A 25,350-nucleotide genomic window follows, 5' to 3' on the forward strand; every position below is an offset into this window, starting at 1 on the left:
GTGCCATTATAAACCTGCTTTGATAAGGCCCTTAGAAAAAGGTGGCTGAACAAGCAGCTGGGGTGATTGGATCTGGCCTCACCGGCAGAGGTTGGAGTGGACAGGCGGCCACCTTGCCCTTTATGGTTCCCTTCTTGGGACCGCCTGGAGCTGCCCACGTGGCCTCACATACCTTCTGACTCCGGTGTAGGAAATGCTCCTGTTAGCGCCGCCTGAAGGTGGAGTGGCCTGTGTACCCTGACACCAGTGGGGAGTTGGGTCCAGAGTCTTCAAGAGGCAGGGTGGCACGGTTTGCCTGGTTTCCCTTCAGCTCTGGTAGGTCTGATGGCTTGATAGCTGGAGCTGTGGGTTCCTAGCTGTCATTGGGTTCAGAGTCCCACCTCACTGACTGATCTCCAGTATCCCAGTGCAGGTCTCTTTCTGGCAGAGGGAGGCCCCTGCCCTGGGAGCTTACCTGCTTGAGGGGCCCAGACCCCAGGCTTCCTGCTCCTGCCCTCTGGAAGGATTCCCTGCCCTTTCTCATACCTTTCCTTTCCAGGGCTTTTGCCTTTGTTCCCCTGACCACTTCCCCTGGCCTGTGTGTTGTAGAGGATCTGTCCAGAGGACCAGTGGCAGTATCACCTTCCACCCCTCTCCCTGAGCCCACAGGGGCCTTAACCTAGAGGCTCTGACCCCAAGAAACAGCTCTGTACCTGTTTTGAGCAACTAATTCAGACCTTGTCAGCTGGCAGATGCCTGCTGTTAACTTAATGTGTTCTAAATTAAAGCCTTTGTTTTATTTATTTGGGGTGATTACTGTTAAGCAGCCCTGTTAAAGCAATTAAAGCAATCCTCTGCTGTTGGGTTGAAGTGTCCCAGAGTCTGGCCTCTGTCCTCCTGCTGACCTCAAGGCCAGGCCCCAGGTTGGGACAACAGGTGTGCTCTCTCCCCTCCTTTCCTCCCCAGTCCTGTATCTGGGGGCAGAGACACTGCTCCTTACATTTGCTCACTGCCCTTTCTGACTCTGGCAAAGTCTGTCCTTGGTTGGCAAGGGAGATGTCTAGAGTCTGGGTTCAAATCCAGCCTGAGACATTTGGAAACATTGTGGCGCTGGATGTAGGCACTCTGAGCCTTCATCCTATCACTTGACCTTACAAGGTGGCTGTGAGATAAAGATGTGTTGGCACAGGGCCTGGCACTTGGCAGGCAGCTGGTAAGGGGTACCTGCTACTAGCAGACTCTAGTAGGTGTGCTGGGAGCAGGGAACCTTTTCTCACCATTTTAGAAGGCACACACTTTGTTAATTGAATTGGAGGGCAATGCAGCTTGCAAAACAGCCTTCAGCCCAGGTTTATTTCAGGGGGGCCTCATATATTTTTGAGTCCTCTGCAGTTTTCCAAACTACAGTTCTTTCCTCAGACCCTCACCTGCCTTTAACAACACGTGGTTGCGTCTTCCAGGCACTAACACTGTGCCTTAGTTGACTTTGTTTCATCCATGCCTTCTCTTTCCTGCTGGAATGAAGAGCCCCTGACAAGCACCACTCCTCCACTCAGCGCAGTGCTTGCCTGGCTCACTGTCAGCTGTTCAGAGCAGTGCAAGTTTCTTGCCAGGATGGTGAAACTGGAGTCTGTGCTTGTAGTCTTTTGTAGGCAACGTGGAAAGTCTTTGAGTGTGTGTGGGGTGGAGTGGAGTTTTCTTTGTGAATGTTTTTTAATTTCTAGGGGGTTCTAATTCAAACTTGTTTATTGAGACGTTTGATGTTTTGTTTATCTCTCTTGATAGTTTTTGATTGGTTTTCTTGGTCTGATTGCACATGAATGGCTCAAATCTTTTTTGGGCATTAGTCAAGGGTAAACTACAAATGATTCGAAAGGCCAGTCCACTGGGGAGACCTCCACTCTCCACATAGACCACATATCCCAGAGCTTGTTCATGGCCCTGGCTCTTGCCTCATCCCCCTGAACAGGGTGTCAGGCCTCATATTCTGTGGCTCTTACCTCATGGATGTGATGAAGTGGCCCTGCTCTTGTTAGATCATTGTGGCATTCTGGGAGATGAGCTCTGTGAGACCTGCCCACATGGTCAGGCTCCTTGGTTCTGGTCAGGTGGGATTTTGGAGGAGTTTCGATGGCTCTGGTAGGTAGACAGGTGGATTGGTTAGGGTTTGAGAAAACCCGTACAGGCTCAGGCACAGGCTTTTGAGGGCCCGCCCACCTATGGTCTGGAGGGCAGGAAGACACAGGGCAGAGAGTTCCAGGGGTTCCTGGAGCTTTGAGTATGCATTTCTGTGATAGATAGATAGAGCAGGGACAGCCAGGCTGAGGGATTGTACTACTCTCTGGATTGGCAGAATCATAAGGCAGGAGGACTCCAGAGCAGGGACTGCCTGCCTTTCCATCTTGGGAGTGCCTGGCTCTCCCGGGGCTCCACAACTAGAGTTGCAGTGTGCCTCTTACCACTTCATACATGTGGGACTGTGCCCAGGTGCCTCCTCCCCCAGAACATGCATCCTCCTTCCTTTCTTTAACTCTTTCACTCCTCAAGAGGAAGCTCTGTGTGTCTTCTGTGTGGGGGATCCACCTCTGACCCCCTCACCCTGGTGACCCTTTGCCTCTGACTCCCACTCTGCTGATACTGGTGCCTCTGCAGGTGGCTGCAGGCCCAAGGCAGTGTCCTGCGTCACTCTGTGTTTCTGGTGGGTAGTGCTGGACAGGACCTTGTGTGGCACAAGACTCAGCACAAGCTTTTTGGGCCGGAGGAGATAGATGCCAGGCAAGTGGGCAGTGAGGTGTAAATGCAAGTATGTGCCGTGTCCTGTAGCCACAGGAAATACGAGGTGGGGCTGCTTGGGAGACCCCATTGGTGCTCTTCACATATTCTGTGAGAAGATTCTCAGACTTGTAGGATTTAGAGCCCTTGGCCATACAGAAGGGCCCCATGATTGTGAAGAAAGCTCCTTTGTACCTTTTGACAAGAGTTCTCTGAGAATGTGTTCAGCCTGAGACCAGCCAGGAAGATTCTGGGGTTTTGGAGACTTCTTTCAGAACCATCCCCTTTGCTTAGCTTGAAGAAACACCGATGCTGCTGATGCTGGCCTGGGAGAGATGGGAGGGGTCCCGCTATCTCTCCCACCTTAGACAGCTGGGGAGGTTACCTGATCTGCCCAGAGTCTTCAGCTGGTAAGCAGTGTCTTAATGAGCTTTTCTGCCGCTTCCCCTGGCATACACTTTCAGTTAAATATGTGGGCAGAGCCTGCCTAGGGATTGGTGATCCTGAGTTCTAGGTCTTTCTCCTGTCCTGGTTTCCATGGATAAGGACTTCTAGTGTCTCTGAACCTCAGTTTCTGATCTGTAAGATTGTGTATTCGTCAAGCTGTCTGTTACTGTAATAAATACTTGAGATAATCATAAAGTGAAAAGGTTTATTTTGGTTCATCATTTGAGAATCCCAGTCCATGATCAGGTGTGCCCATTGTGTTTAGGCCTTTGGTGGGGGTGCTCAGATGGTAATGGTGGAGCAAACTATTTACTTTATGACTGGGAATAGAAAGAGGGAGAGGAAGGGGCTGGAGTCTCAGTGTTCTCTTCAAGGGCACAATGCCTGTGACCTGAAGACCTCTTAAAGATTCTACTTTCTCCCTATCTTGGACTGGTGACCAAGCCTTTACCACATAGACGTTTGGGGGATACTTATTGAAACAGTAGCAGGTGGGGAGGGACATTTCAGCTCTGAGTCGTACCTGGAGTTTTCTTACTGGTGTGTGTAAAGTGGGTATTAGGAAGCTGCAAAGCACCTGTCCTTCCAGACCTTGTCTTAACAGGAGGTAAGGGATGAGGACCTTGAAGCCATTTTCACCTCTTTTGGGGATAGTCCCTGGGATGGCCCTGACCACGTCCTCCTGGCTGGTATCTCCAGTGAGATACTGTTTAATTTCTTGGCCTCTTCTGGAAGCCAAGGTGATCCTCAGTCCTGAGGAGGATGAGGGATGGGGAGCATAGACTCTCCCAAGCTCTCTCAGCTCTTTGTCATCTTTGTCAATGATAGCAGCAATTGACACCATTGGCTCCTGAGTGGCAGGCACCCTGCTAGATCCTACTTCAGTCCTCTTGTTTAGTCCTCAGAGCAATCTTCCTGGGAGGAGGAAGTATTCTCACCTGGGAAGAGGTTGCACAGGCGAGGCTCCTGGGCCAGAGCAGGCAAAGTGGCTTGCTCAGAGCTATACAACTGCAAGTGGCCAAGTGGAGGTTGAAACCCAGCCCTCTGACTCTTGAGCACAGTGTCTTAATGCTTGTAATGCCTGCTTATTTTGGTGACTTGTTCTTGTCCCTCTGCAACAGGGAATGCTGTGTGAGAGCTGGGGTGCCTTTATGCTTGCTGGGGCCTTGCACATGTGTCCATGTCCCCTTGTCAGCTGGTCGAGGGCCTCCAAGTGGATTGTGAAGAGCAGGGGTATCCCAGAGCCTGCATGGGACACACTTCTGGTTCCCCCTCTGGGTTCTGCTCTGTGGAGTCAGCTGGGAGCCTCTCTTTGGTACGTGTTAGAGGACTGTGATATTTGAACCCCATCCACCTCATTTGGCAGCAGGTCACAGGAGGTCACAGTTGGAAGAAGTTCAGTCCCTTTATGTTACCCTAGGGAAGTTGGAGCCCAAATAGGTCCAACAACTTGCACAGGGCTACAGCCAGACCTGGGGTTCTGGGGTTCCTGTGCCTCACTGTCTTCCTGCCTACTGTCCCTTTTGTTTACTTCTGGGGCTAGTTCTGGGTAGTGCTTGTCTCTGTTACTTGTGCTCTGTTTTTATTCCTAGCCAGATGCTTATTTTGGATCCCATCCACCTTGGTGCCCTGCAGTTACCTGTGTTTTGTATACACGAATGGCTATGATTTATGCCCCCTGAGTGGTGGTTCCAGAATGAAACTGAAGGGCCACCTGAGATGCAGGCCCAGAGCCATTCTGAATGGCTCCCCTGTCCCTTGCTGTGGGGAGCCATTCTGACACGTGATTGGGTGACTCCCGTTAAGGGCCTGAGGCACTCTGGCTGTGTCGGAGTTATCCCGACCCTTTCCTGATGAGAGAGCCCATCCGTGTGGGGGTGTGCGTAACCACTGACCCTGGAGACCCAATCACTGACCCTGACCTTGGAGTGCAGCCCCCCCTCAACCTTCATTGGATGGAATTCTCCCCTGAATTTCTTGTCCCCCCAAATAAAAGGCTGCTCCCCGGCGTGTTCGCTCTCTCTCTCCCCTGCTAGCCCAGAGTAATCCTCGCTGCCGGCGAGCCGTCTTGGACCTAGCATTAAAATAAGGTACTGTCTGTGTGTTTTATTTTGATCTCTTCTAACTAACTGAATGCCAGAACCTCATTAATGAAACCACTGCGCAGGCCGCGTGGTAGAATTGGCGCCCAACGTGGGGCATTCTGAATTAGTTAGATTGAGTGGGAGCGCGCGCTAAAAAGATTAAGGGAAAAAATAAAAAGGAAGATAAGGAAAAGAAATAAAGAGAAAATAAAGGAAAGTAAGGAATAAAGAATAAAGAAAAGAAAGAGGTGACATTTGGGTCACAAAAGTAATAAAGAGGATAAGGAAAATAAGAAATAAGATAAGAGAAAGAAAAAAGTGACATTTGAGTCACAAAAGTACCGAGAGATATTGAAGGAAAGAGACGTTAATTTACTTAAAATGGGAAATTCTACTTCTTCGGATAAGGAAATGTATCTAACTATTTTAGACAGTATAATTAATCAGAAAGGAAAACAGATAAAGAAAACTCAGTTATTGCAATTCTTAAAGATTGTAAGTGAATATTGTCCTTGGTTTTGTGACCAAGAGTCTCCAAATTTACTTACTTGGGAGAAATTAAGAAGGAAAAAAGTTGGTCTTTTTAAAAATAGGGGCCAGCCTGAAGACCTTTTAAGAGACATTCAAAGAACTATTAAGTCTATTCAAATGGAAAATCAGCCTGAGGCTAAGTTAACAAAAGCACTAGGGACCAAGGTTAGAAATGTGAACTTAAAGTCGCAGCCCCATGCGGAGAATTTAAATGGCGCGGATCAGCCCGCGGCATTCCCTCCTAGTGGGAGCCAAGGAATTCCAGGAACGGTCGCACAGTGTGACGTCATCGCGCCGACCATGGGGGCCGCCATCTTTAAATTTACCGGAGCAAAACAAACAGTTTCCATGCCGACCATGGGGGCCGCCATCTTTAATTTTACCGGAGCGGAACCACAGTTTCCGTACAAACCCCTAATGATTTTCAAGGCTTTTAAGAGAGATATTTTAGCCAGAATGGGACTGTTACTAGTTACCCCAAATTCTATAAGGTCAGTTAAAAAAATTAATCAGAGATATTTTCCTGGAGATGATAGGGAAACCTTTCAGGAAGAATATCTGTTTACAAGCCAGTCTCCACGGCAAGGATTAGTAAATACTTCAGGACAAAATTTTTATTAGGGGCACTGAGTACTTCCCCGATCCTTAAGACAGCTGAAAAAATTACATGGCTCACAGAAGAGCCTATTTGGATTTCTCAGTGGCCCATCTCAGGGGAAAAACTTAAAATAATTCATAGATTAGTTGAGGAACAACTTCAAGCTGGTCATATTGAACCAACACTTAGCCCTTGGAATACACCTATTTTTGTTATTAAGAAAAAGTCAGGAAATTGGAGATTACTGCAGGATTTAAGGGCGATAAATCAGGCAATTCAGCCTATGGGATCATTACAGCCAGGACTTCCCTCCCCCACAGCCATTCCTTTAGATTATAGCTTGATGGTAATAGATTTAAAAGACTGTTTTTTCTCTATAAGGTTACATCCTGAAGATTGTGAAAAATTTGCTTTCACTGTCCCAGCAGTTAATTTTAAGGAACCTGTTAAAAGATACTGCTGGAAAGTCCTTCCTCAGGGAATGCGTAATAGCCCTACACTGTGTCAAAAATATGTTGATCAGGCAATAGATCCCATTAGAAATAGCTTCCCTGATGCATACATTATTCATTTTATGGATGATATATTATTGGCCCATGCTAATCCAGAAATACTTTCAGAAATTTTTACTCAGTTAGAGACCTCACTTACAACTATGGGTTTAAGTATAGCTCCTCAAAAAATTCAAAAGGTATCTCCTTTTCAATATCTAGGTCAGATAATTCAAGGGAGTACAATCCGTCCTCAAAATCTTCAGATAAGAGTTAAGGAGTTACGTACCCTTAATGATTTTCAAAAACTATTAGGAGATATTAACTGGCTAAGACCATCCTTAAAGTTAACTACTTCTGAGTTAAGTCCTTTATTTCAGATATTACAAGGAAATCCTTCTCCAACCTCTCCACGTCAACTAACCTTGGAGGCCAAAGCAGCCTTAAGGAAAGTGGAAATTGCAATTAAAAATGCACAGCTTACTAGAATAGATCCTAAAGAAATACTGTATTTATTAATATTTCCAACTGAACATACCCCAACAGGAGCCATATGGCAAAAATTAGGAGTTATTGAATGGATCTACTTATCTCACTCCCCTCAAAAGACATTAATTCCCTTTCATGATTCTACAGCTCAATTAGTGATTAAGGGTAGAACTAGGATTTTACAATTAATTGGATCTGAGCCTGATATCATAATTATTCCATTTTCTGTTCAACAGACTAATTGGCTTTTTCAAACTTCTAGTTCATGGCAGATAGCTTTTGCAGATTTCCCTGGCCAGATAGATAGCCATTATCCTCGTGATAAGATTGTACAATTTGCATCATTAACATCACTTATTTTTCCAAAGATTGTACTTTCCCATCCAATAGAGGGAGCTTTATCGGTGTTCACAGATGGTTCCAGCTCTGGTAAGGCAGGTTTCTTCAGCCGTGTTCATACAGAGGTAATACAAACTTCTTATACTTCAGCTCAAAGGGCAGAACTTCAAGCCCTGATTTTGGCCTTAGATTATTTTTCAAATGAGCCTATTAATATCTATTCTGACAGCTTATATGCAGTCAGAGTTACCAAAAATATTGAAACCTCAGTTATTGGGTTTACTTCATCACAGGAGTTATTTGAATTATTTCATAATTTACAAAAGACAGTGCTAATGAGGAAGTACCCATATTTTATTGGACATATCCGAGCACATTCTAGCCTCCCTGGACCTTTGGTTGCAGGTAATGATAATATTGATAAATTAGTAGCTTTTTGTCAACAGATGTCTTCATATGACTGTGCCCTAGCTTCCCATTCCTTGCATCATCAAAATGCTTCTAGCTTACGTAAAAAATTCAGTATTACCAGAGAACAGGCTCGTCAGATTGTAAGCCAATGCCCTAAGTGTGTTATTTACACTCCATCTCTGCCATCAGGGGTAAATCCCCGTGGTTTAAAACCAAATCAAATATGACAAATGGATGTAACTCATATTCCTCAATTTGGTAAGCAATGTTATGTGCATGTCATAGTGGACACTTATTCTAGATTTATTTTTGCCACAGCACGTACTAAGGAAAATACTCAACATGTAATTTCTCATTGCTTAGCAGCTTTTTCTGTTTTAGGGTGTCCTATGCAGATTAAAACAGATAATGCTCCAGCTTATGTAAGCTCTGCTTTTCAACAATTTTGCCAAGAGTTTCAAATTAATCATAAAACAGGAATTCCTTATAACCCCCAAGGTCAAGCCATTGTAGAACGAGCTCATTTATCTATTAAACTTCAATTACAAAAATTAAAAAGGGGGAATAAGATAATGACTCCCCAAAATAGCCTTAATCATGCCTTATTTGTTTTAAATTTTTTAAACTGTGACACAGAAGGTCACACTGCTGCTGAGAGGCAAATGTCTCCCTCGGTGACAGGCCCATTAGGCAGAGTTCTGTGGAAAGATTTACAGACTGGTCAGTGGAAGGGCCCAGATCCGGTAATATCATGGGGCCGAGGGCATGCTTGTATTTTTCCAGAAGGTGCTTTTCGTCCTATCTGGGTGCCTGAACGTGCTATCAGACATGGAGGAGATAGAACCCAGACTCAAGCGACTGAGGATAGACACGGAGGAGCCACAACCCAGAAGGAGGAGATATCGGAAAAAGATGAAGAAAGACCAGATTGAACCAGCCGAGAAGCTGATTTCGTGGAAAGATGTGAAGAAATTGACAACCCAGGCTTCCCAAATACTTCGACGCCTAGGAAAGAACAGGACCCCAGTCTTGATGGTAGCGACAGTAATTGCCCTACTGGGCTGTCAGGTAAAAGGGAATCAAGTAGACACTTATTGGACATATTTCCCAGATCCACCCCTGGTACACCCAGCTGTGTGGACTGGAGAATCTATTCCAGTATTTACTAATGACTCATTCATGATGGGAGGATTTACAGATGCTCATATTACTCCCAGTCATGTGACTAGATTTAATTATTCTGGCTACAGTGCCCAATTACCTTTATGTTGGTCACATGATAAACATGCTGGCTGTCTAAAAGTATCATTTGAAGAAAAGACAGCGATTGGTAAACCTAGACTGACAAATAATTCTATTTATGGAGACTTAAAACCTAATACTAGATCAGTAATTAAGATGGGACTTTCCCATAACAAGCCAGTCATTTCTGCAAAACCTCCACCGGTACCCCACTGTCCAAACAGTTCTACAATTGAAATTGGCACCTTTCCTAAATGGATGGATTGTGTAAATACCTTTCCTGTACAACATAAGGTGTCTAAAGCTAGTGGGTATATTTTAGACTGGTCTCCAAAAATTGATAAGAGACAATTACGAAGAAATTCTGCTATGACACCTGCAGGATTTGTTAGTAATATTTTGACTTATAGTGAAGGAGGCATTCAAAGAGATATTTGGCGTTTAATTGCTGCCTCAGAGTATTTACATTTTTCAGACAAACCTTTACCAAAATTTGTCGGCAAGAACTGTAAAGAGGGATCTTGCTATGGCCTAAGAGCCTGTGTCCAATCTCCTTATGTTTTAATTATTGGAAATGTAAAAGTTAGATGGATAGATGATAGATATTTTGTTACTTGTAATAAGTGCAACCTAACCAATTGTATTTCTAGGTATAATGGAGGAAAAGGAGTGCTGATACTTCATCAGCCCTCTTTTGTTTTATTACCTGCTAATATTTCAGAGCCATGGTATGCTGATGCTGGTTTACAAGTCCTGCAGCAAATTCATGCCCAGCTAACAAGACCTAAACGTGCTATTGGAGTCATAATTGTTGGTGTCTTAGCACTGGTCTCATTTATTGCCTCAACCGTCTCTACATCTCTGACATTGTCTCAGAATATTCAACATACAAAATTTCTTAATAATTTAGCTCAAAATACTTCCAAGGCTCTGCGTAATCAAGTAAATATTGATGAAAGGATTGAGACTAAGTTAAACGCCTTAGAGGCGACTGTTATTAACATTGGTAATGAACTTTCAGCCTTAAAATTTAAGGAAAGGCTTAAATGCCATGCTAATTATAAGTATATATGTGTTACAGCTGCCAAGTACAATGCTCTCTGGGATTGGGAGAAAGTTAAAAACCATTTATTAGGCATTTGGCAAAATAGTAATAATAGCTTGGATATTCTGGAACTTCATCACCATATCCAAGACATTCAAAATAATAGAGCTGATTTTTCAGATCCTTCTTCTTTGGCTAACCAAATATTGAAGGAATTAAATGGATTCAACCCTGGAAATATTCTTAAGCACTCCGCTTGGTACCTTATTGGATTATTCTCTTTGCTGTTAATTCTCTTTTGTATTGTAACTATAGGATGGCGAGTCCTCCAATCAAGAATCCGGGGACTCCAGAGAGTGAACCGCCGCCTCATTGTTAAGAATAAAAAGGGGGAATATGTGGGGAGCCATTCTGACACGTGATTGGGTGACTCCCGTTAAGGGCCTGAGGCACTCTGGCTGTGTCGGAGTTATCCCGACCCTTTCCTGATGAGAGAGCCCATCCGTGTGGGGGTGTGCGTAACCACTGACCCTGGAGACCCAATCACTGACCCTGACCTTGGAGTGCAGCCCCCCCTCAACCTTCATTGGATGGAATTCTCCCCTGAATTTCTTGTCCCCCCAAATAAAAGGCTGCTCCCCGGCGTGTTCGCTCTCTCTCTCCCCTGCTAGCCCAGAGTAATCCTCGCTGCCCTGCTGAGCGGCTGGAGGCAGGGAAACAGGGAGGCGAGGCGAGCCGTCTTGGACCTAGCATTAAAATAAGGTACTGTCTGTGTGTTTTATTTTGATCTCTTCTAACTAACTGAATGCCAGAACCTCATTAATGAAACCACTGCGCAGGCCGCGTGGTAGACCTTGCTGCTTTTTTTTTTTTTTTTTTTTCTGTCCCTTGCTTTGCCCTTCCCTGCCCACTCTGAGCTTGATGCCTGTCTCCTGGTCCTAGGCTTCTCTTGGAACTGACCTTGTGTGGCAGGGAGCTGTGGCAGGGAGCTGTGTGCTATAGGAAATACTTTGCTGCCTCCTGCTTGGTCCTGTACTCTGCAATGCCAGTCCGGCTGTGTCGGTTGCAAGGATTTCTGGGCCCATTATATAAGCTGGTCTAGAAGACACATGGTAGGTGTTCTAGATGCCTTCTTTTCTGCTGGTTTACTGTCCAGCTCAAAAATCCCACTTGGAGGATCTGTCTTCTCTGAAGGCCTGCTGTTTTTCTGATGCTGCTGTTTCTTTTTGTTTGTCTGCTGTGTTGGTGAATTTGCCAGACTGGGAGCCTTAGAGGTAGAAATCAAGTCTGATTTTTTTCTGCCTCCTTGTGTGGCCTCATGACACAGTGGTGTGTATTTCTTGAATGAGTCTATAGTTGGGCCTGGTTCAGGGTCTGGCTGTTCTTCATTCCACTGCAAGGCAATGATTGGTTATTTGCCTTCTTTGAATTACTTCCTTGTCTATACAAGGGACAGAGTAATATCACCTACCTCAAAATATTGATGCAATGACAAAAGCAAATGAGTGTGTTTAAAGAACCTGTATGTAAAGGACCCCTAAACTTGGCTAGGTCCTGTGGCCATGCCTGTCCCTGGCACACTGTCTCACATGGTCCTGTTCCATGGGTCACCACCTGTTATCCTGCGTTGGCTTGGATCCTGGGGCAGGTGCCCATGCCTGAACCTGGGCTGTGTGAGCTCAGGCTCATCTTTATTTGCACAGAAATCCCCCAGTCCACATCCTTTGCTGTGTTCTATGTTGTGTAACAGTGAGATGATGCCTGAGCCCAGAGGCACCTGAGTAAGCATCATACCCTATAGCTCCAGGTATCTCAGTAGAAGTGGAAGAAGCTCACAGTTCTGGGGAATGGCTCCTGAGAAGATGGTACTTGAGAAATACCTCAGTGAGAAGTGGGCCTATGAGGCTGGGAAGTGAGATGTTTGTTACCTTGGCAGATGGCTTCCTGTTATAAGTGAGCTTCACGTGTTCAGTGCGGACTGGGGCTCTAGTCCTAGGTCCTGGGTATGGCCAGTCACTGTTGACATCTGCATTGTGACTAGAGTCCTGGGTCCCTGACCAGGACAGGGGTGGGTGTGTGGATGTCTTGCTGTTCAAATGGGCTTGTGCAAAGCGGGTCATGGTACAGGCCTACTCAGCCAGGAGGGAGCTAATAGACAGGGTGTATGAAAGACATGCTGTCCAGCCTCAGAGGCACCCACCACCATGTAGAATGCTTTGGATGTGCTTCCTGGTGTGAAGTTCCTCTTTGGCTTCCCTGGGCTGTATCTGAATACTTTGTTTCCATTTGTTAAGTCTGAAGACTCAACCTGGCCAGGGCCTCCTGTCCTCAGTGAAAAGTGAGCGGTCAAATGGTGAGTTCAGCTGGGTGAGTCTTTTGCAGAGCCAGGAGCTTCTGTGTATGGGTTTGTAATGTCTGCAGGCTCTGGCCCCTGCTCATCTCTCTGCCTTCCTCTCCTGGTTGCCCACCTCTCTGCCTTCCTCTCCTGGTTGCTATTGCTCCAGCCACACTAGCCTTCTCTACAGCCAGGCGTGGTGCTACCTCACAGCCTTTGCTGTGACATCAGGTAGTGCGGCTTTGTTTCCTTCTCTGTTTTTTTTTTTAAGAGTAATATTTATTTATTTATTTTTAATTATTTATTCTAATTTGTCATACATGATGGCAGAATGCAATTCATTTCATATTACGTATATAGAGCACAATTTCTCAAGTCACTATACACAAAGTATTTTCACACCATTTGTGTCTTCATACATGTACTTAGGGTCTAACTCATTGAGTTAGACTCAATGATGTCTAACTCATTCCACCATCATTCTTGCCCCCTTGCCCCCTCCCTTTCCCTCCCTCCCCTTTGCCCTATCTAAAGTTCCTTCATTCCTCCCATGCTCTCCCCAACCATGGCCATTATGAGTCAGCATCCTCATATCAAAGAAAACATTCGGCCTTTGGGTTTTTGGGATTGGCTTGCTTCACTTAGCATTATATTCTCCAACTTCATCCATTTACCTGCAAATGCCATGATTTTATTCTCTTATAATGCTGAGTAATGTTCCATTGTGTATATATAACAAAGTTTCCCTATCCATTCATCTACTGAAGGGCATCTGGGTTGGTTCCACAATTTAGCTGTTGTAAATTGTGCTGCTGTAAACATTGATGTGGCTGTGTCCCTGTAATATGCTGTTTTTAAGTCCTTTGGGTATAAACTGAGGAGAGGGATAGCTGGGTCAAATGGTGGTTCCATTCCAAGTTTTCCAAGGAATCTCCAAACTGCTTTCCAGATTGGCTGCACCAATTTGCAGTCCCACCAGCAATGTATGAGTGTGCCTTTCCCCCCAGATCCTCACCAACATTTATTGTTGTTTGAATTCTTGATAACTGCCATTCTGACTAGAGTGAGATGAAATCTTAGAGTAGTTTTGATTTGCACTTCTCTAATTGCTAGAGATGTTGACCATTTTTTCATATGTTTGTTGATTGATTGTATATCCTCTTCTGAGAAGTGTCTATTCAGTTCCTTGGCCCATTTGTTGAGGGTTATTGTTTTTTTGGTGTTAAGGTTTTTGAGTGCTTTATATATCCTAGAGATTAGTGCTCTATCTAATGTGTTTGTGGTAAAGATTTGCTCCCATTCTGTAGGTTCTCTCTTCACCTCACTGATTATTTCTTTTGCTGAAAAGATGGGTTTCAGTTTGAAGCCATTCCATTTATTGATTCTTGGTTTTAATTCTTGCACTATTAAGAAAGTTGTGCTATTAAGGAGTTGTATTAAGAAAGTTGAGGCCTAATTCGACATAATGGAGATTTGGGCCTACTTTTTCTTCCATTAGGTGCAAGATCTCTGGTTTAATTCCTAAGTCCTTGATCCACTTTGAATTGAGTTTTGTGCATGGTGAGAGATAGAGGTTTAATTTCATTTTGTTACATGTGAATTTCCAGTTTTCCCAGAACCATTTGTTGAAGAGGCTATCTTTTCTCCATTGTACGTTTCTGGTGCCTTTGTCTAATATAAGATAATTGTAGTTATGTGGGTTAGACTCTGTGTCCTCTATTCTGTACCATTGTTCTACCAGTATATTTTGGTGCCAATACCATGCTGTTTTTGTTACTATTGCTCTGTGGTATAGTTTAGTCTAAAGTCTGGTATAGTAATGCTACCAGCTTCACTCTTGTTGCTAAGGATTGCTTTGGCTATTCTGGGTCTCTTATTTTTCCTTCTCTGTTTTTGAGACTCAGCCAGTGGTGTTTGCTCTGACCAGAAGCATGAGTGACTGAAGTTATTTATTCACTTGGTTCTCTTGGAGAGTGGCAAACTTTTTTAGAGCAAATGCAAAGTAAAATGTTTTGTTTTTAAGGCAGAAGCTTTATCTTAAGTAGCTGGCTCTGGGAAATAAAATGTCACCTTGCTGTTTGACCTGTTGGTTTCTGAAACTATTGGCTTCTGAGCCCTCTCCTATGACATGTGTACATCTGGACTTAATTTGTGGGACTCTCGAGAGGATTTGTTGTAGCTTGAGAATAGGCATCTCACTGGCCCACAACAGTGCTCAGTTTAGAGACACAGCCTGGGCCTGCAGAGGGGAGAGGGTTGTGAGAATCTAGAGAAGATGCTTAGGGAACTGGGCATGAGGGGACCTCTGGAGAGCTTTCTTGACTTGCTTCTGCAAAGGGTCTGACACTAAGTCATGTTCTCACAAACCATCTTCATTTCCCCTGGGCCCCCTGAGCTCCTGTCTCTTGTAGGCCTGATTTTGGCATGGCAGGGGAATTCTGTCCACTGTCCACATGTGGTGGTATAGGGCATAACTTCTTCATATTGCTATCTTGTCTTTTGTTTATTTATTTAGATCTTTTTCTTTTCTTTTTTTTTTTTTTTGTTACTGGGGATTGAACTCAGGGGTACTCTAGCACTGAGTTACATCCCCAGCCCTTTTAATGCTTTATTTTGAGACAGGATCTCATGAAGTTGCTAGACTGGCCTCAAACTTGGTGCCCTGCTACCTCAGCCTCTGGAGTTGTTGGGATCACAGGCCAGTCTTATGCTTATTGTTCATGTGACCGTAGCCTCAGTTGTTGTCATATTTCTTTTATAAGCTTTTCTGTGAGTTTCTGATTATTTTGTACTACAGATAATGCCACAGATAATATCTTTGTGTGTATGACTTTTTTTTTTGAATTATTCTTGGGATCCCTTCCTTGATTTTTCTCAAGGAATGCTTCATAACCCTGTATGATCCTGAACCCACAAGTTAGAACCTGTGAGAATCAGGACCTGGCAGGGTGCTTAATGCTCACTCCCTCAGATTATCATTATGGAGTTTTTCTAGCCAACTTAAATCGTATGATCCTACTTTCCCTCCTCTTATGTAGTATTTTATTTTTTTATGAATTAAAATTTTACATTATAAAACAAATCAAAGCAGAAAATTTCACAAAAAATGTAAGACGTCTCTGTTCCTCTTATATAGGTTAAAGAAGTGCTACCATCTTGCTGTTTTTTTTTTTGTTTCAGGTTCTTTTTTTAAAGAAGTACATGTTGTTGGGAGTGTTAATTGGACTGACAGGGAGACCTCACGGAGAAGGTGCTTTGAGCACATTGGGCAAGAAGATGGCAGGAAGCTAGGTACGGGGTGCAGGTGGGGAGGGCCTGGGGAGTACAGCGGGCAGGGAGCGCAGATGGCAGGCTTCTGGTGTTGGCTGAGTGAAAGTTGCAGGATCCCTCTGGCCATGTGTGGAGTACAGCATTGAGGAAATCATTGTCCTGGCTGAACTCCTGGCCTGGGGAGGGAGGTGGAAGCTCGTGGAGGTGGTGAACAGCACAGGGATTCTGGATCTGTCCAGGAAAAGGCTTACAATTAGGTTGGGGGAATGATGAGTGTGTCTACACTGGAGTTTAATGTTAAAGGCAGCGAGAGAGATTTACCTCTTTGGAGGGAGTTTGCAGTACCATGCTCAGTGATAGCCCCACCCATGGTGAGGAAGTAAGAGAGGCCTATTCTCCCACCAGACACCTGTGTGCTCTGACATCATCAAGGCCTAGCGCTCAGTCTGGGTCTCAGCCACCTACCTAGTTACCTTGGACAAGTGACTTCACCTCTTCAGCCCTGGCTACCTCCTTCATGAAGGACACAGTTGTTAGAATCAGATGAGCTCATGTTTGTCTTCCTTGCTGCCTGACATATATTTTGTTTCATTTCCTTATGGTCCCATGAAGAGCAGGTGCCAGTGTGTTGTGTGCCCATCTCATGCTGTGTGCCTGTTGTCTGCCAGAGCTGAGCCTGTCCTGGAGTAGCTTAGAGAAGTAGCGTGTCCTGGGCACACCCTGGCAGGTGTGACCTCTTGGGTTTAGAGGAGGGGGTTTAGTGGGGGACTTTAGAGTCAGCTGGCTCAGGACTGACATCAGTCATTGAGACCTAGGAAACATGGGGAAGAAGGGGACTCAGTCACTGGAACCTCCTGGCTGCTAGTACTGTGCTCAACATTTTAAACACATCGTCTTGTCCACAGAAGGAAGTGCTGGACACAAGCAGCAACTCCAAAGTCAGGTCATTTAAGTGTTTCCTTCGTGGTTTTTGCCAATATCCTAGAACTGCCTACAGTATTATTATGTACTTAATATATATTTTGACTTACTTTTTTCTCTTTAGTCTCTTCTTAGGCAATATCTGTGAAATCAAAGTACTAAAATGTTTTTGTTTTGCTTATTTTTCTAGTATTTTACATATTTATCAAAATAAATTTGTGAGTATTAACAGGTTGGCCCATGTGCCTCTTAGGTTTCCCATTGTGCTCCCTCTACAGGTAGGTGTATGTCTTGGGGAGCACTGGACAGGGACATTCATGATCCTAGGAGAGCAGGTAGCGTCTGCCCTAGGTCTGAGGCCTGAGCTTAGCAGAGTGAGCTCAGGGATTCCTTATGGGGATCCCCATCCCTGAGAGCCAGGAGAACAGTGAGGGGGCCAGTCAGGACTGAGACTCTGCACAGGGATGGCATATGGGAGGGTGGGCAGGACCCCCACCAAGGCCACCTGCCTGCCTGTCTGAAGCAGGAATTGCTCAGGTGCTTCCTTTTGAGTGTCACTTGTAAAACTGCAGTGTTCTTTGGAGGTCATAGGTCATTCATTGAATGATTCTCACACAAAGAAGAACAAATCAAGGAGACTGATGAGGAAGATCCTACAGTTGGACAATCTGGTAACAGCTGTGTTAGTTAACTTTTTGTTGCTGGAACAAAATGCCTGAGAAAAACAACTTAAAGGAAGAAAGGTTTATTTTGGCTCAGTTTCAAAGGTTTTGGTCCTTGGTCATTGGCTTCATTGCTTTGGGCCTGAGGTGAGGCAGAATATTATGGCTGAAAGGCACAGTAAAAGGAAAGATGCTAAGCAGACCTCAGGCTTTCCTGGGAACCTGGTGTCTTTCTGTGCTCAGTGCCGACTCCTGCCATCTGCCTTCTTGGCTCTGAGAGCGTGTCCATGTCCCGGCTCCCAGTGGGGCTCACCAGGTGATAAATGAACCTTCCTCACTGTGAACTAAGGGCTTGGCATTGCCTTAGATGCCCAGTGAATGTTTTGAGGAGCTGTGGCCTTGCTCCTCAGAGCTCTCTGTGCCCGTGAGCACTGGGCCAGGCTGGCTGAGGTGCCCACTTCTGGCTCTGCTGTGGCTGATCACTTGGGCTTCCTGTGTTGGATTTGTCTAGAGTGTGCTGTACATGGTGGGATATGAGGCAGTCTCTTTTTTCCCCTCCTCCCTCTTGAAAACTGCCTTTCCAGAATTCTTTCTAAAGTTACACAGCTTTCTCATTATATACTTTAATTTGAACAACAAAGTACAGTTTGAGGATACTTCAGCCTGAGTGGGGGAAAAAAACTTTAGTCATTACTGAATCTGGATAGTTCTAGAAGTCCCTTGACAGTATTAAAAAGAAAAGAGGCAGAGAAATTTAACATGAATTTAGTTAATTATTTCTGGTGGGAGGCAGACCTCATAATTATAAGTGTGAAGTATTGTTATAAACAAACATTTCAAAGATCACTAATAAAAGGGGGATTACTAAGTGGCTACAAATATATGATTATAGGCTGATGGAAAAGCCAGCTGCCTTGCTGCTGTGAATGTGGCAGTGTGGTGGGTTGGGGTAGCACTTCCAGTACCAACATCCTACAGGGTTCACTGGGGGCCGCGTCCCATCCTCTGGACACCTAGTGAGGGTGACATGCTCTGGGTGGTCAGCCTCACTCAGGTGGATAAGTGTGCTTTTGTTGATGCAAGTGAAGGATTTCAGAAAGAAATTATTTCATAGGCTGGGTGGGAAACTAATGTTTTAAAATAGGATTTTAAATTTTAAGTATGTGTCTATAAATAAATTAATAAAGGTTATGAATGATGATTTGACTACATCCCTAAAAATTATAAATTTCATTTGGCATACGCCATTGCTGTGCATTGTCTCATTGGCTGATTGCCTTTAGTATGAGAGCCACTTTTTATTCCTGATTTCCTGGGTTGTATGGTAATTCTTTCTATAGCTCCTTAGGGGACTTGAAAGAAGAGGAAGGGAGGGCTGGGGGTGTGACTCAAGTGGTAGCGCGCTCGCCTGGCATGCATGCGGCCCAGGTTCGATCCTCAGCACCACATACAAACAAAGATGTTATGTCCGCCAAAAACTAAAAAATAAATATTAAAAATTCTCTCTCTCTCTCTCTCTCTCTCTCTCTCTCTCTCTCACTCTCTTAAAAAAAAAAAAAAAAAAAAAAAAAAGAAGAAGAGGAAGGGAGAGGGGTGGGCTCCGGGCTCCCTCACTTTCTTTTCCTCTCTTGTTGCTGCCCCTGGTGAGGCGCCAGGCCCTGGTCTGGGGGCTCCAGAGTATGCCAGATCCCGATGCCGTCCTCAGGCAGGTCACAGTTGGAGACCTGTTTGTCTTGGGGAGGATTGGGCATTTTGATTCACACTTGCAGTGTCTGTGATTTGCTTCTTGCTGCATAAGTATATTCCCTGGAACATATTAATTTATCTTTAAGTAGATTTATTACATGAAATATTCATTGGAGTAGGCTTCACAGTACAGCTCTTAGAACAAATGTACTGAGTACAGTTTGTCCTCATAAATCTATTAATGCTGATAGATGCAGTTGTCGCCTGGGAAGCTTTTGGGTGATGTGGGGCCAGTGGGGAGGACGCTTGCTGCCAATTCCTCTCTGCCTCCCCGAGCTTGGCTGTGGCTGCAGCAGGCCCTGCTCTGGGCACAGTGCACAGCCTTTCTCTCCCTGTTGAATGGACGTAGAGGCTCCTCTTCTGTGAGAGCCCTTTGGTCAGCTTCCAGCTTCTTGTGTCACTACAGCTCCCAGTGGTGGAGGAGACAGGATGAGGCTCAGAGGAAAAGCTGGCTCAGAGCTGTGACTGGTCTGTGAGGAGTGGGGACTCAGGGGACCAGAAGACAGGCACAGGATGCTAAGGTTTAGGAGTAAAAGCAGTGTCACAACCCCTGAGCTGGATGATTGTTCCAGATAACCCTACGGGCCAGCATAGGAGGTAGTTGTTTTCACTCCCATGTTACCGGTGAAGAAGCCGAGGCAGAGAAGCCTAGTCACTTGCCCTAAGTGCAGTTCTGTAGCAAACTTATGTTGATAGCCTTGCGTTTATATGGCCAGGGTCTGACACAGGGCATGGGGCAGTCACAGCCTCTGACCTCAAGGAGTGTCCCCTCCTGCAGATATGGAGACAAAAGACCTGGGGAGCAAGTGCCACAAGAGCGGTGAAGCCCTGTGTGAAATGGAGTGCAGGAAGGCCCTGGTGGATTGTGGGAGGCTATGGGAAGCTGGAGAGGAAGCTTGGAAGACTGGATAGGAGTTTACCAGGCAGATGGGGGCTGGGAGAAGGAGTTTCAGACATGGGAAGAGCAAGGACAGGTGTAGGAGGACATAGGATATAAAGGGGTGGCCAGCACGTGGATACCCCTTGCCTGGTTCAGTTCTGTTCAATCCCAAAGGGCGGTGTTGGGAGGTAGGCAAGACCACTATTATAGAAGCTCCTAGTCGTTGCTGGGAAGTTTGGGCTGCAGCTGAGGGCACCAGGGTGCATGGGAGGCTTTGAGAGCAAGAGAGAGAGATGAATTTTGTCTATTTGGAGAACATTTGCAGAGGTACAGCAAAGGCTGCTTGGAGGGGGTGAAGTAAGCCTGTCAGAGAGGTCACAGACAGGGTATGTCATTTAGGATTTATATTGGGAAATAGCAGGAACTGGTCTCCACTCCCCATCTCAGGCTTCGAGGCCATGGACATGAAAAGGTCAAAGTGAAACAAAGAAACAAAAAACCCAACAGCAGCAATGACAGCAGCAACAAAAAACTCAGAAAAGGGACAAAGGGACTCATCTGCCAACTCAACCAGTATCTTAGAAATATCTGGAAACTTCCAAAGGACTTTTATAAAACAATACAAGGTTAAACAAAACAAATTTTATATAAAACAAGTTTTAGTGAATGATGAGGACCAAGGTGGTATAAATGTTTTTCCAAGTTTGATAGTATTTTAGAAATTTAAGGAGACCTAAGGACAAAAACAACCATGTGAACTAAGAGAAATATTGGTTAAGGAGAGATATAAGAGAAACAGAAATGAGAGAGATATTTCTGAGAAGACCAAAAATAGAACCCCAATTAGGGAAAAGTAGGTGGAACAACTTAGCATCATCTCAGGTCTGTGAAGACAACCTAAGGCTTGGGAAGTGCAGGGAGTGCAGGAGGCTCGAAACCAGGGCAGTGGGTGATGGAATGGAGCCCACCAGTTCTGAGAACTTCTCAGGCAATGCTGCTGGTCGGGCCACTGTCAGCATGAACAGGCCAGTCACGTGATCACGTGGCTTCCCCTTTTGCTGCTGGCACCTGTTCAGGTGGATTCTTGGGCTGGGAGTTTTTGTAGTGGTGATGTAGGCGGCACCTAGTAGGCTTGTCCTATCCTGTCAGGTACCAGGGAAGAGGGCAGGAGGAGGGGGCCACCAGCAGGTATCCTAGAAGGGCAGAGGAAGGAGGGGAAACATCCAGGCTTCTGACTTGAGTGCTTGTTGGGTGTAGAGGAATGACTCAGGTGCTCTGGGACACCTGGAGCAATGGGAAAAACCTGCAAGACAGATGTGAGCAGAGCACGTGGTATTGTGATATCGTACAAGGCTACGGCTGGTGTGGGATGGACTTTAACTTTCTGGAATAGTGTCAGGCAGGAAAACTAACTGAGGGTCCTGTCAGTACTCCTGTCTACCATCATCCTAGGACACGGCATCTCCCTCCCTTGCTGGTCACTGATCAGGAGAGGATGTGTTCATAGAGAAAGGAACCTGGGGCTGATCTGGACACCAGAGTCCTGACTGCATTTGTTAGCTATGTGACTGTGGCAGTGGAACCTCTCTGGGCATCTGCTTCCTCATTTGTAATTTGGAAGGTACAACACTGATGCCTGTCTCTCGGAAGTCTTGGGCTGTCATGGGGATCAGAGAGCATGTGGGAGAGCAATTTGCAGAGCTGTGGCTGGTGGCACCTCCAAACCTCGAAGTGCTTTGAGGGTTAGTGGCAACTCGTTATTTCTTACACTTCTCATAGTCCCTCAGAGTTTCTGAACACTCAAGAAATGCAGGTTGAGTTGGCAGATAAGTCTGCCTCAGTGCTCAGCATTTTCCTGGTTCCTTTTTCTGGTTGCCAATGTTCTTAGTGTTTGCAGTTTTGGACAAGGGAGGTAGAACTGGAGCATCTCATGGGCCTGTGGCACACGTACAGTGGCCACTAGGAGGGGGTGGTGACCAAGCAGTATTAGCCATCCAGCCATGCTGAGGCTGAGAGTTCCAGGATCAGGGGCTTTATGGCTTCCTGTCCTTGGACACAGAGCTGGCCTTTGGTGTGACTCAGCTTGAGGTTCAAAAGCAGAGGCAACTGGGAGCTGTTTCCATTCCCTGTCTGCCCTCCCCCATGGTATCCCTGTCCCCTAAGTAGGACAGTCTCTGTGTAACCTCAACTCTAACTCCTCATTGTTCCCCATTTCCTTAGCTCTTAGTTGCCCCCACCCCAATCCCCATCATCATCTTCTCTTGGTCCCTGGAGAGGACTTGTCTGTTTCTGCTTCCTGGGCTCAGACGTGTGTTGGGTGCTTGGAGCCCAGGGTGAGAGCGGATTGGCTGATTGCTGAAGTTTTCTTGCCCCACTACAGGTCATCTTCCACGATGTTGCTGCGCTGACGGACAAGCTCTTCCCTGTGGTGGAGGCCATGCAGAAACACTTCAGTGCTGGCTCAGGGACCTACTACAGTGATGCCATCTTCTTCCTCTCAGTTGCCATGCATCAGATCATGCCCAAAGGTAACATGGACTGAGGAGCAACAGCCCTGCGTTGTCTGATTCTGTATGCATTTCCCTGGTTCCTGTGTGGCTGGTGCCCTGTCTCAGGTGAAGAGCTATACTGAGATGTGTGAGAGAGGGCGAGGAGTCAGCCAAGCCCTGTGGGCAATAGGGCTTTTTGCATTTAGAATTAAAGGTGGTCCCTGGTTTTTGTGGCTCCTGGGGTCAGGTCATGAAGACATAGTTTGATTTGTGCAGTGTAGTGTTCCTAGGCACAGGGGACCTGGACTGTGGCCCTGAGTATGCCCCTTGTACACAGCTCCCCACTTCCCCAGGGCTTAGTTTGCATATCTGTAAGATGCCAGGTAGCACTAGGTTGTCCATCATCCAAATTTGTGATCCTTTCTGATTTTAAAAAGATAAAACCTGGATATGTGAGGTACAAATTGTGGATCTAGTAGAACTTTTTTTTTTTTTTTTTGAAACTCTAATGCACATTAGAGGAGTTTCTGGGCTTCTGCACCTCTAGGGAAGAAATGATGTGTAGCCTATAATAGGTGCAGCTTGTGAGGAATTCCTAGCAGGTTGATCATCCTTTGCCAGAAACTTTGGAGGGGCCTTGTTTGTGGGGTGTCCCTGGCTTCTGGATTCTCTTTCTAGTGATCCTTGATTGGTTCTGGAGCCCTGGATATCATCTAGTTTCTGGTCATACAACCATGTTGTATGCCTCTTAGTGGTGAGAAGGGGTATTTTGGGGTAGCGGTTGTGGTAGCGGTTTTCCTAATTGTGGTTGATTAGCTTTTCCAACAATTTCCCAACCAATAGGACTTTATAGCCAAGGGGACAGCTAGGCCACTTGGTAGAGGTCTGCTGCTCTGGCTTAGCAGACCAGAAGTAAAGGAGAAGCCAAGAGCCACTTGCAGACTAGAAGGGCCTGGTCAACCAGGGACTTAGGAGGTGAGAGTTGAACCTCACCTCCTGTTATCGGTATCATATTGCAGGGAAAAGCAAGCCCATCTGTTTTGACTGAAACTCCACAGGTGAGTTCTAGTATCAGGGAGGTCTTTGAATGGTCTCTTAGTTATAAGACAAGGACTCAGGGGCACCAAGCAGGGGTGAAGGAGAAAGGAGGACAGGGTGAACTAGCATTTGTGATCCTTTACAGAAAATGAAGTGAAGCCACCAAATCCTACCCCATTCCTATGAGGTGACAGATAGGGCTGCCTAAGGATTTGCTTCCCTTGCCTCGGGTTATAGACCCACTTAAGTAGCAGAGCTGGGATTTGAACCCAGGTCTGCCTGGCTTAGAGTACTGCAAATAGCAGCTACTTCTATCTCATTAGGTGGCCCGTATGAGACCACTGTATCCGCCCAGTGCAGGTGCCATGGGCCGCTCAGACTTGGGGAGGCTGGTCTCATCTCTGACCAGTCATGTATGTGCCTTTGGCTGAGCTGCTTTGTCTCTCAGGACCTCAGCTTCCTCACCTGTAGACTGAGGCCTGCACCAGTGAGCTATTGCAGCCTGCATTCGGATCCAGGGCTCATAAAAATCTCCCTAGGGTGTGTTGTTCTGGGGAGCCAGGGGAAGACGAGTTTCATCATCACCCGCTCCACTCTGGCACCCCATCTAACTCCTCAGTGTCTTTCTTGACTTGCTTTGTGTATCAGGGTTTGGCATAGGATTCTGTTTAGTCAAAGAGTTCCATGGGCTGATCAATTTGAAATGGCTCAGCTAGAAGGGTGGTAAGGATCTAGTCTGACCAGTCCTGTCATTCTGCATGTGTGATTGGCCTTGATGCCAGAGGACAACAAGAGGTACAAGAAGAAGCCTGCTGCCCAACTTATGGTACCTCCTTCCCTCCCTCTGTCCACTGCCAGGTCCCTGCCTGCTGGGAGCTGAGCTCTAAGCCAGGTTGTGCTTTGATATGCTCAGCAGGAGGTGAATGGCAGCTCTCTCCAGTTATGGGGAGAATCAGGTGCTAAATAAAGAAGGGCTAGATGACAAGCTAGAGAGTTGCCTAGCCACCCTGGCTTTATGATGAGAAGTGTTAGCCAGGAAGGCTACTCTGGCCCTCTCCCACTTTGTTAGCTGGATAGCTTGGGCTTGCTTGGGGGCCACGTCTTCAGAGAACAGGCTCTGGTGGGAGCTCTGCCATGGGTCAATAGGTGGTTCATCATGGGGCCCATCATGTGTGGGCTGTGGCCCTCCTGGGGCTGGCATGGGAAGGTGCAGCTAGTTGTTTCAGCCCAAGCACCCAATCTTTTTGGATTTTTTAGCTGAATGATAATGTGCTTCCAGAGATTCATTTTTGCTTATGCCCAAGATCTACTTCTTAAGAAAGGAGACTTTGGGAGTCACTAAAACTTGATAGTCATAAAACAAATGGGCAGCACTGGAGCTTCCTGTGGCGTCTGGGGCGTGTTCTGCTAGGAAGTCTGGCTGCCGCTCAAAACTCCCTGGAGTTGCCAGGTTCCTACTGGGTAGGTCATTTGGAATTCCTGCAATTTTCGGAAGGACACCGTGTTTTCACATCATTAGTGCTGTCTTGAGATGGTGGAAGTTCTTTATTATATTCTTTTTTTATATTTCTTTTTTAATCT

General features: G+C 45.8%; 1 protein-coding gene across 2 annotated transcripts in view; it reads left to right on the top strand.

Moving 5' to 3' along the window:
• The window catches only part of XXYLT1 (xyloside xylosyltransferase 1), a 174,149-nt gene that overhangs the window by 9,181 nt on the left and 139,618 nt on the right, over positions 1–25,350 (top strand). For both annotated transcript variants that reach the window (XM_081302840.1, XM_081302839.1), the window contains exon 2: positions 22,623–22,770. In XM_081302840.1, coding sequence (XP_081158966.1) covers positions 22,623–22,770 — 148 coding nt within the window. The remainder of the gene's footprint in view (positions 1–22,622; positions 22,771–25,350) is intronic.

Source organism: Spermophilus citellus (assembly GCF_964194105.1).
Source record: "Spermophilus citellus genome assembly, chromosome: 7".
NCBI classification, from domain to species: domain Eukaryota; kingdom Metazoa; phylum Chordata; class Mammalia; order Rodentia; family Sciuridae; genus Spermophilus; species Spermophilus citellus.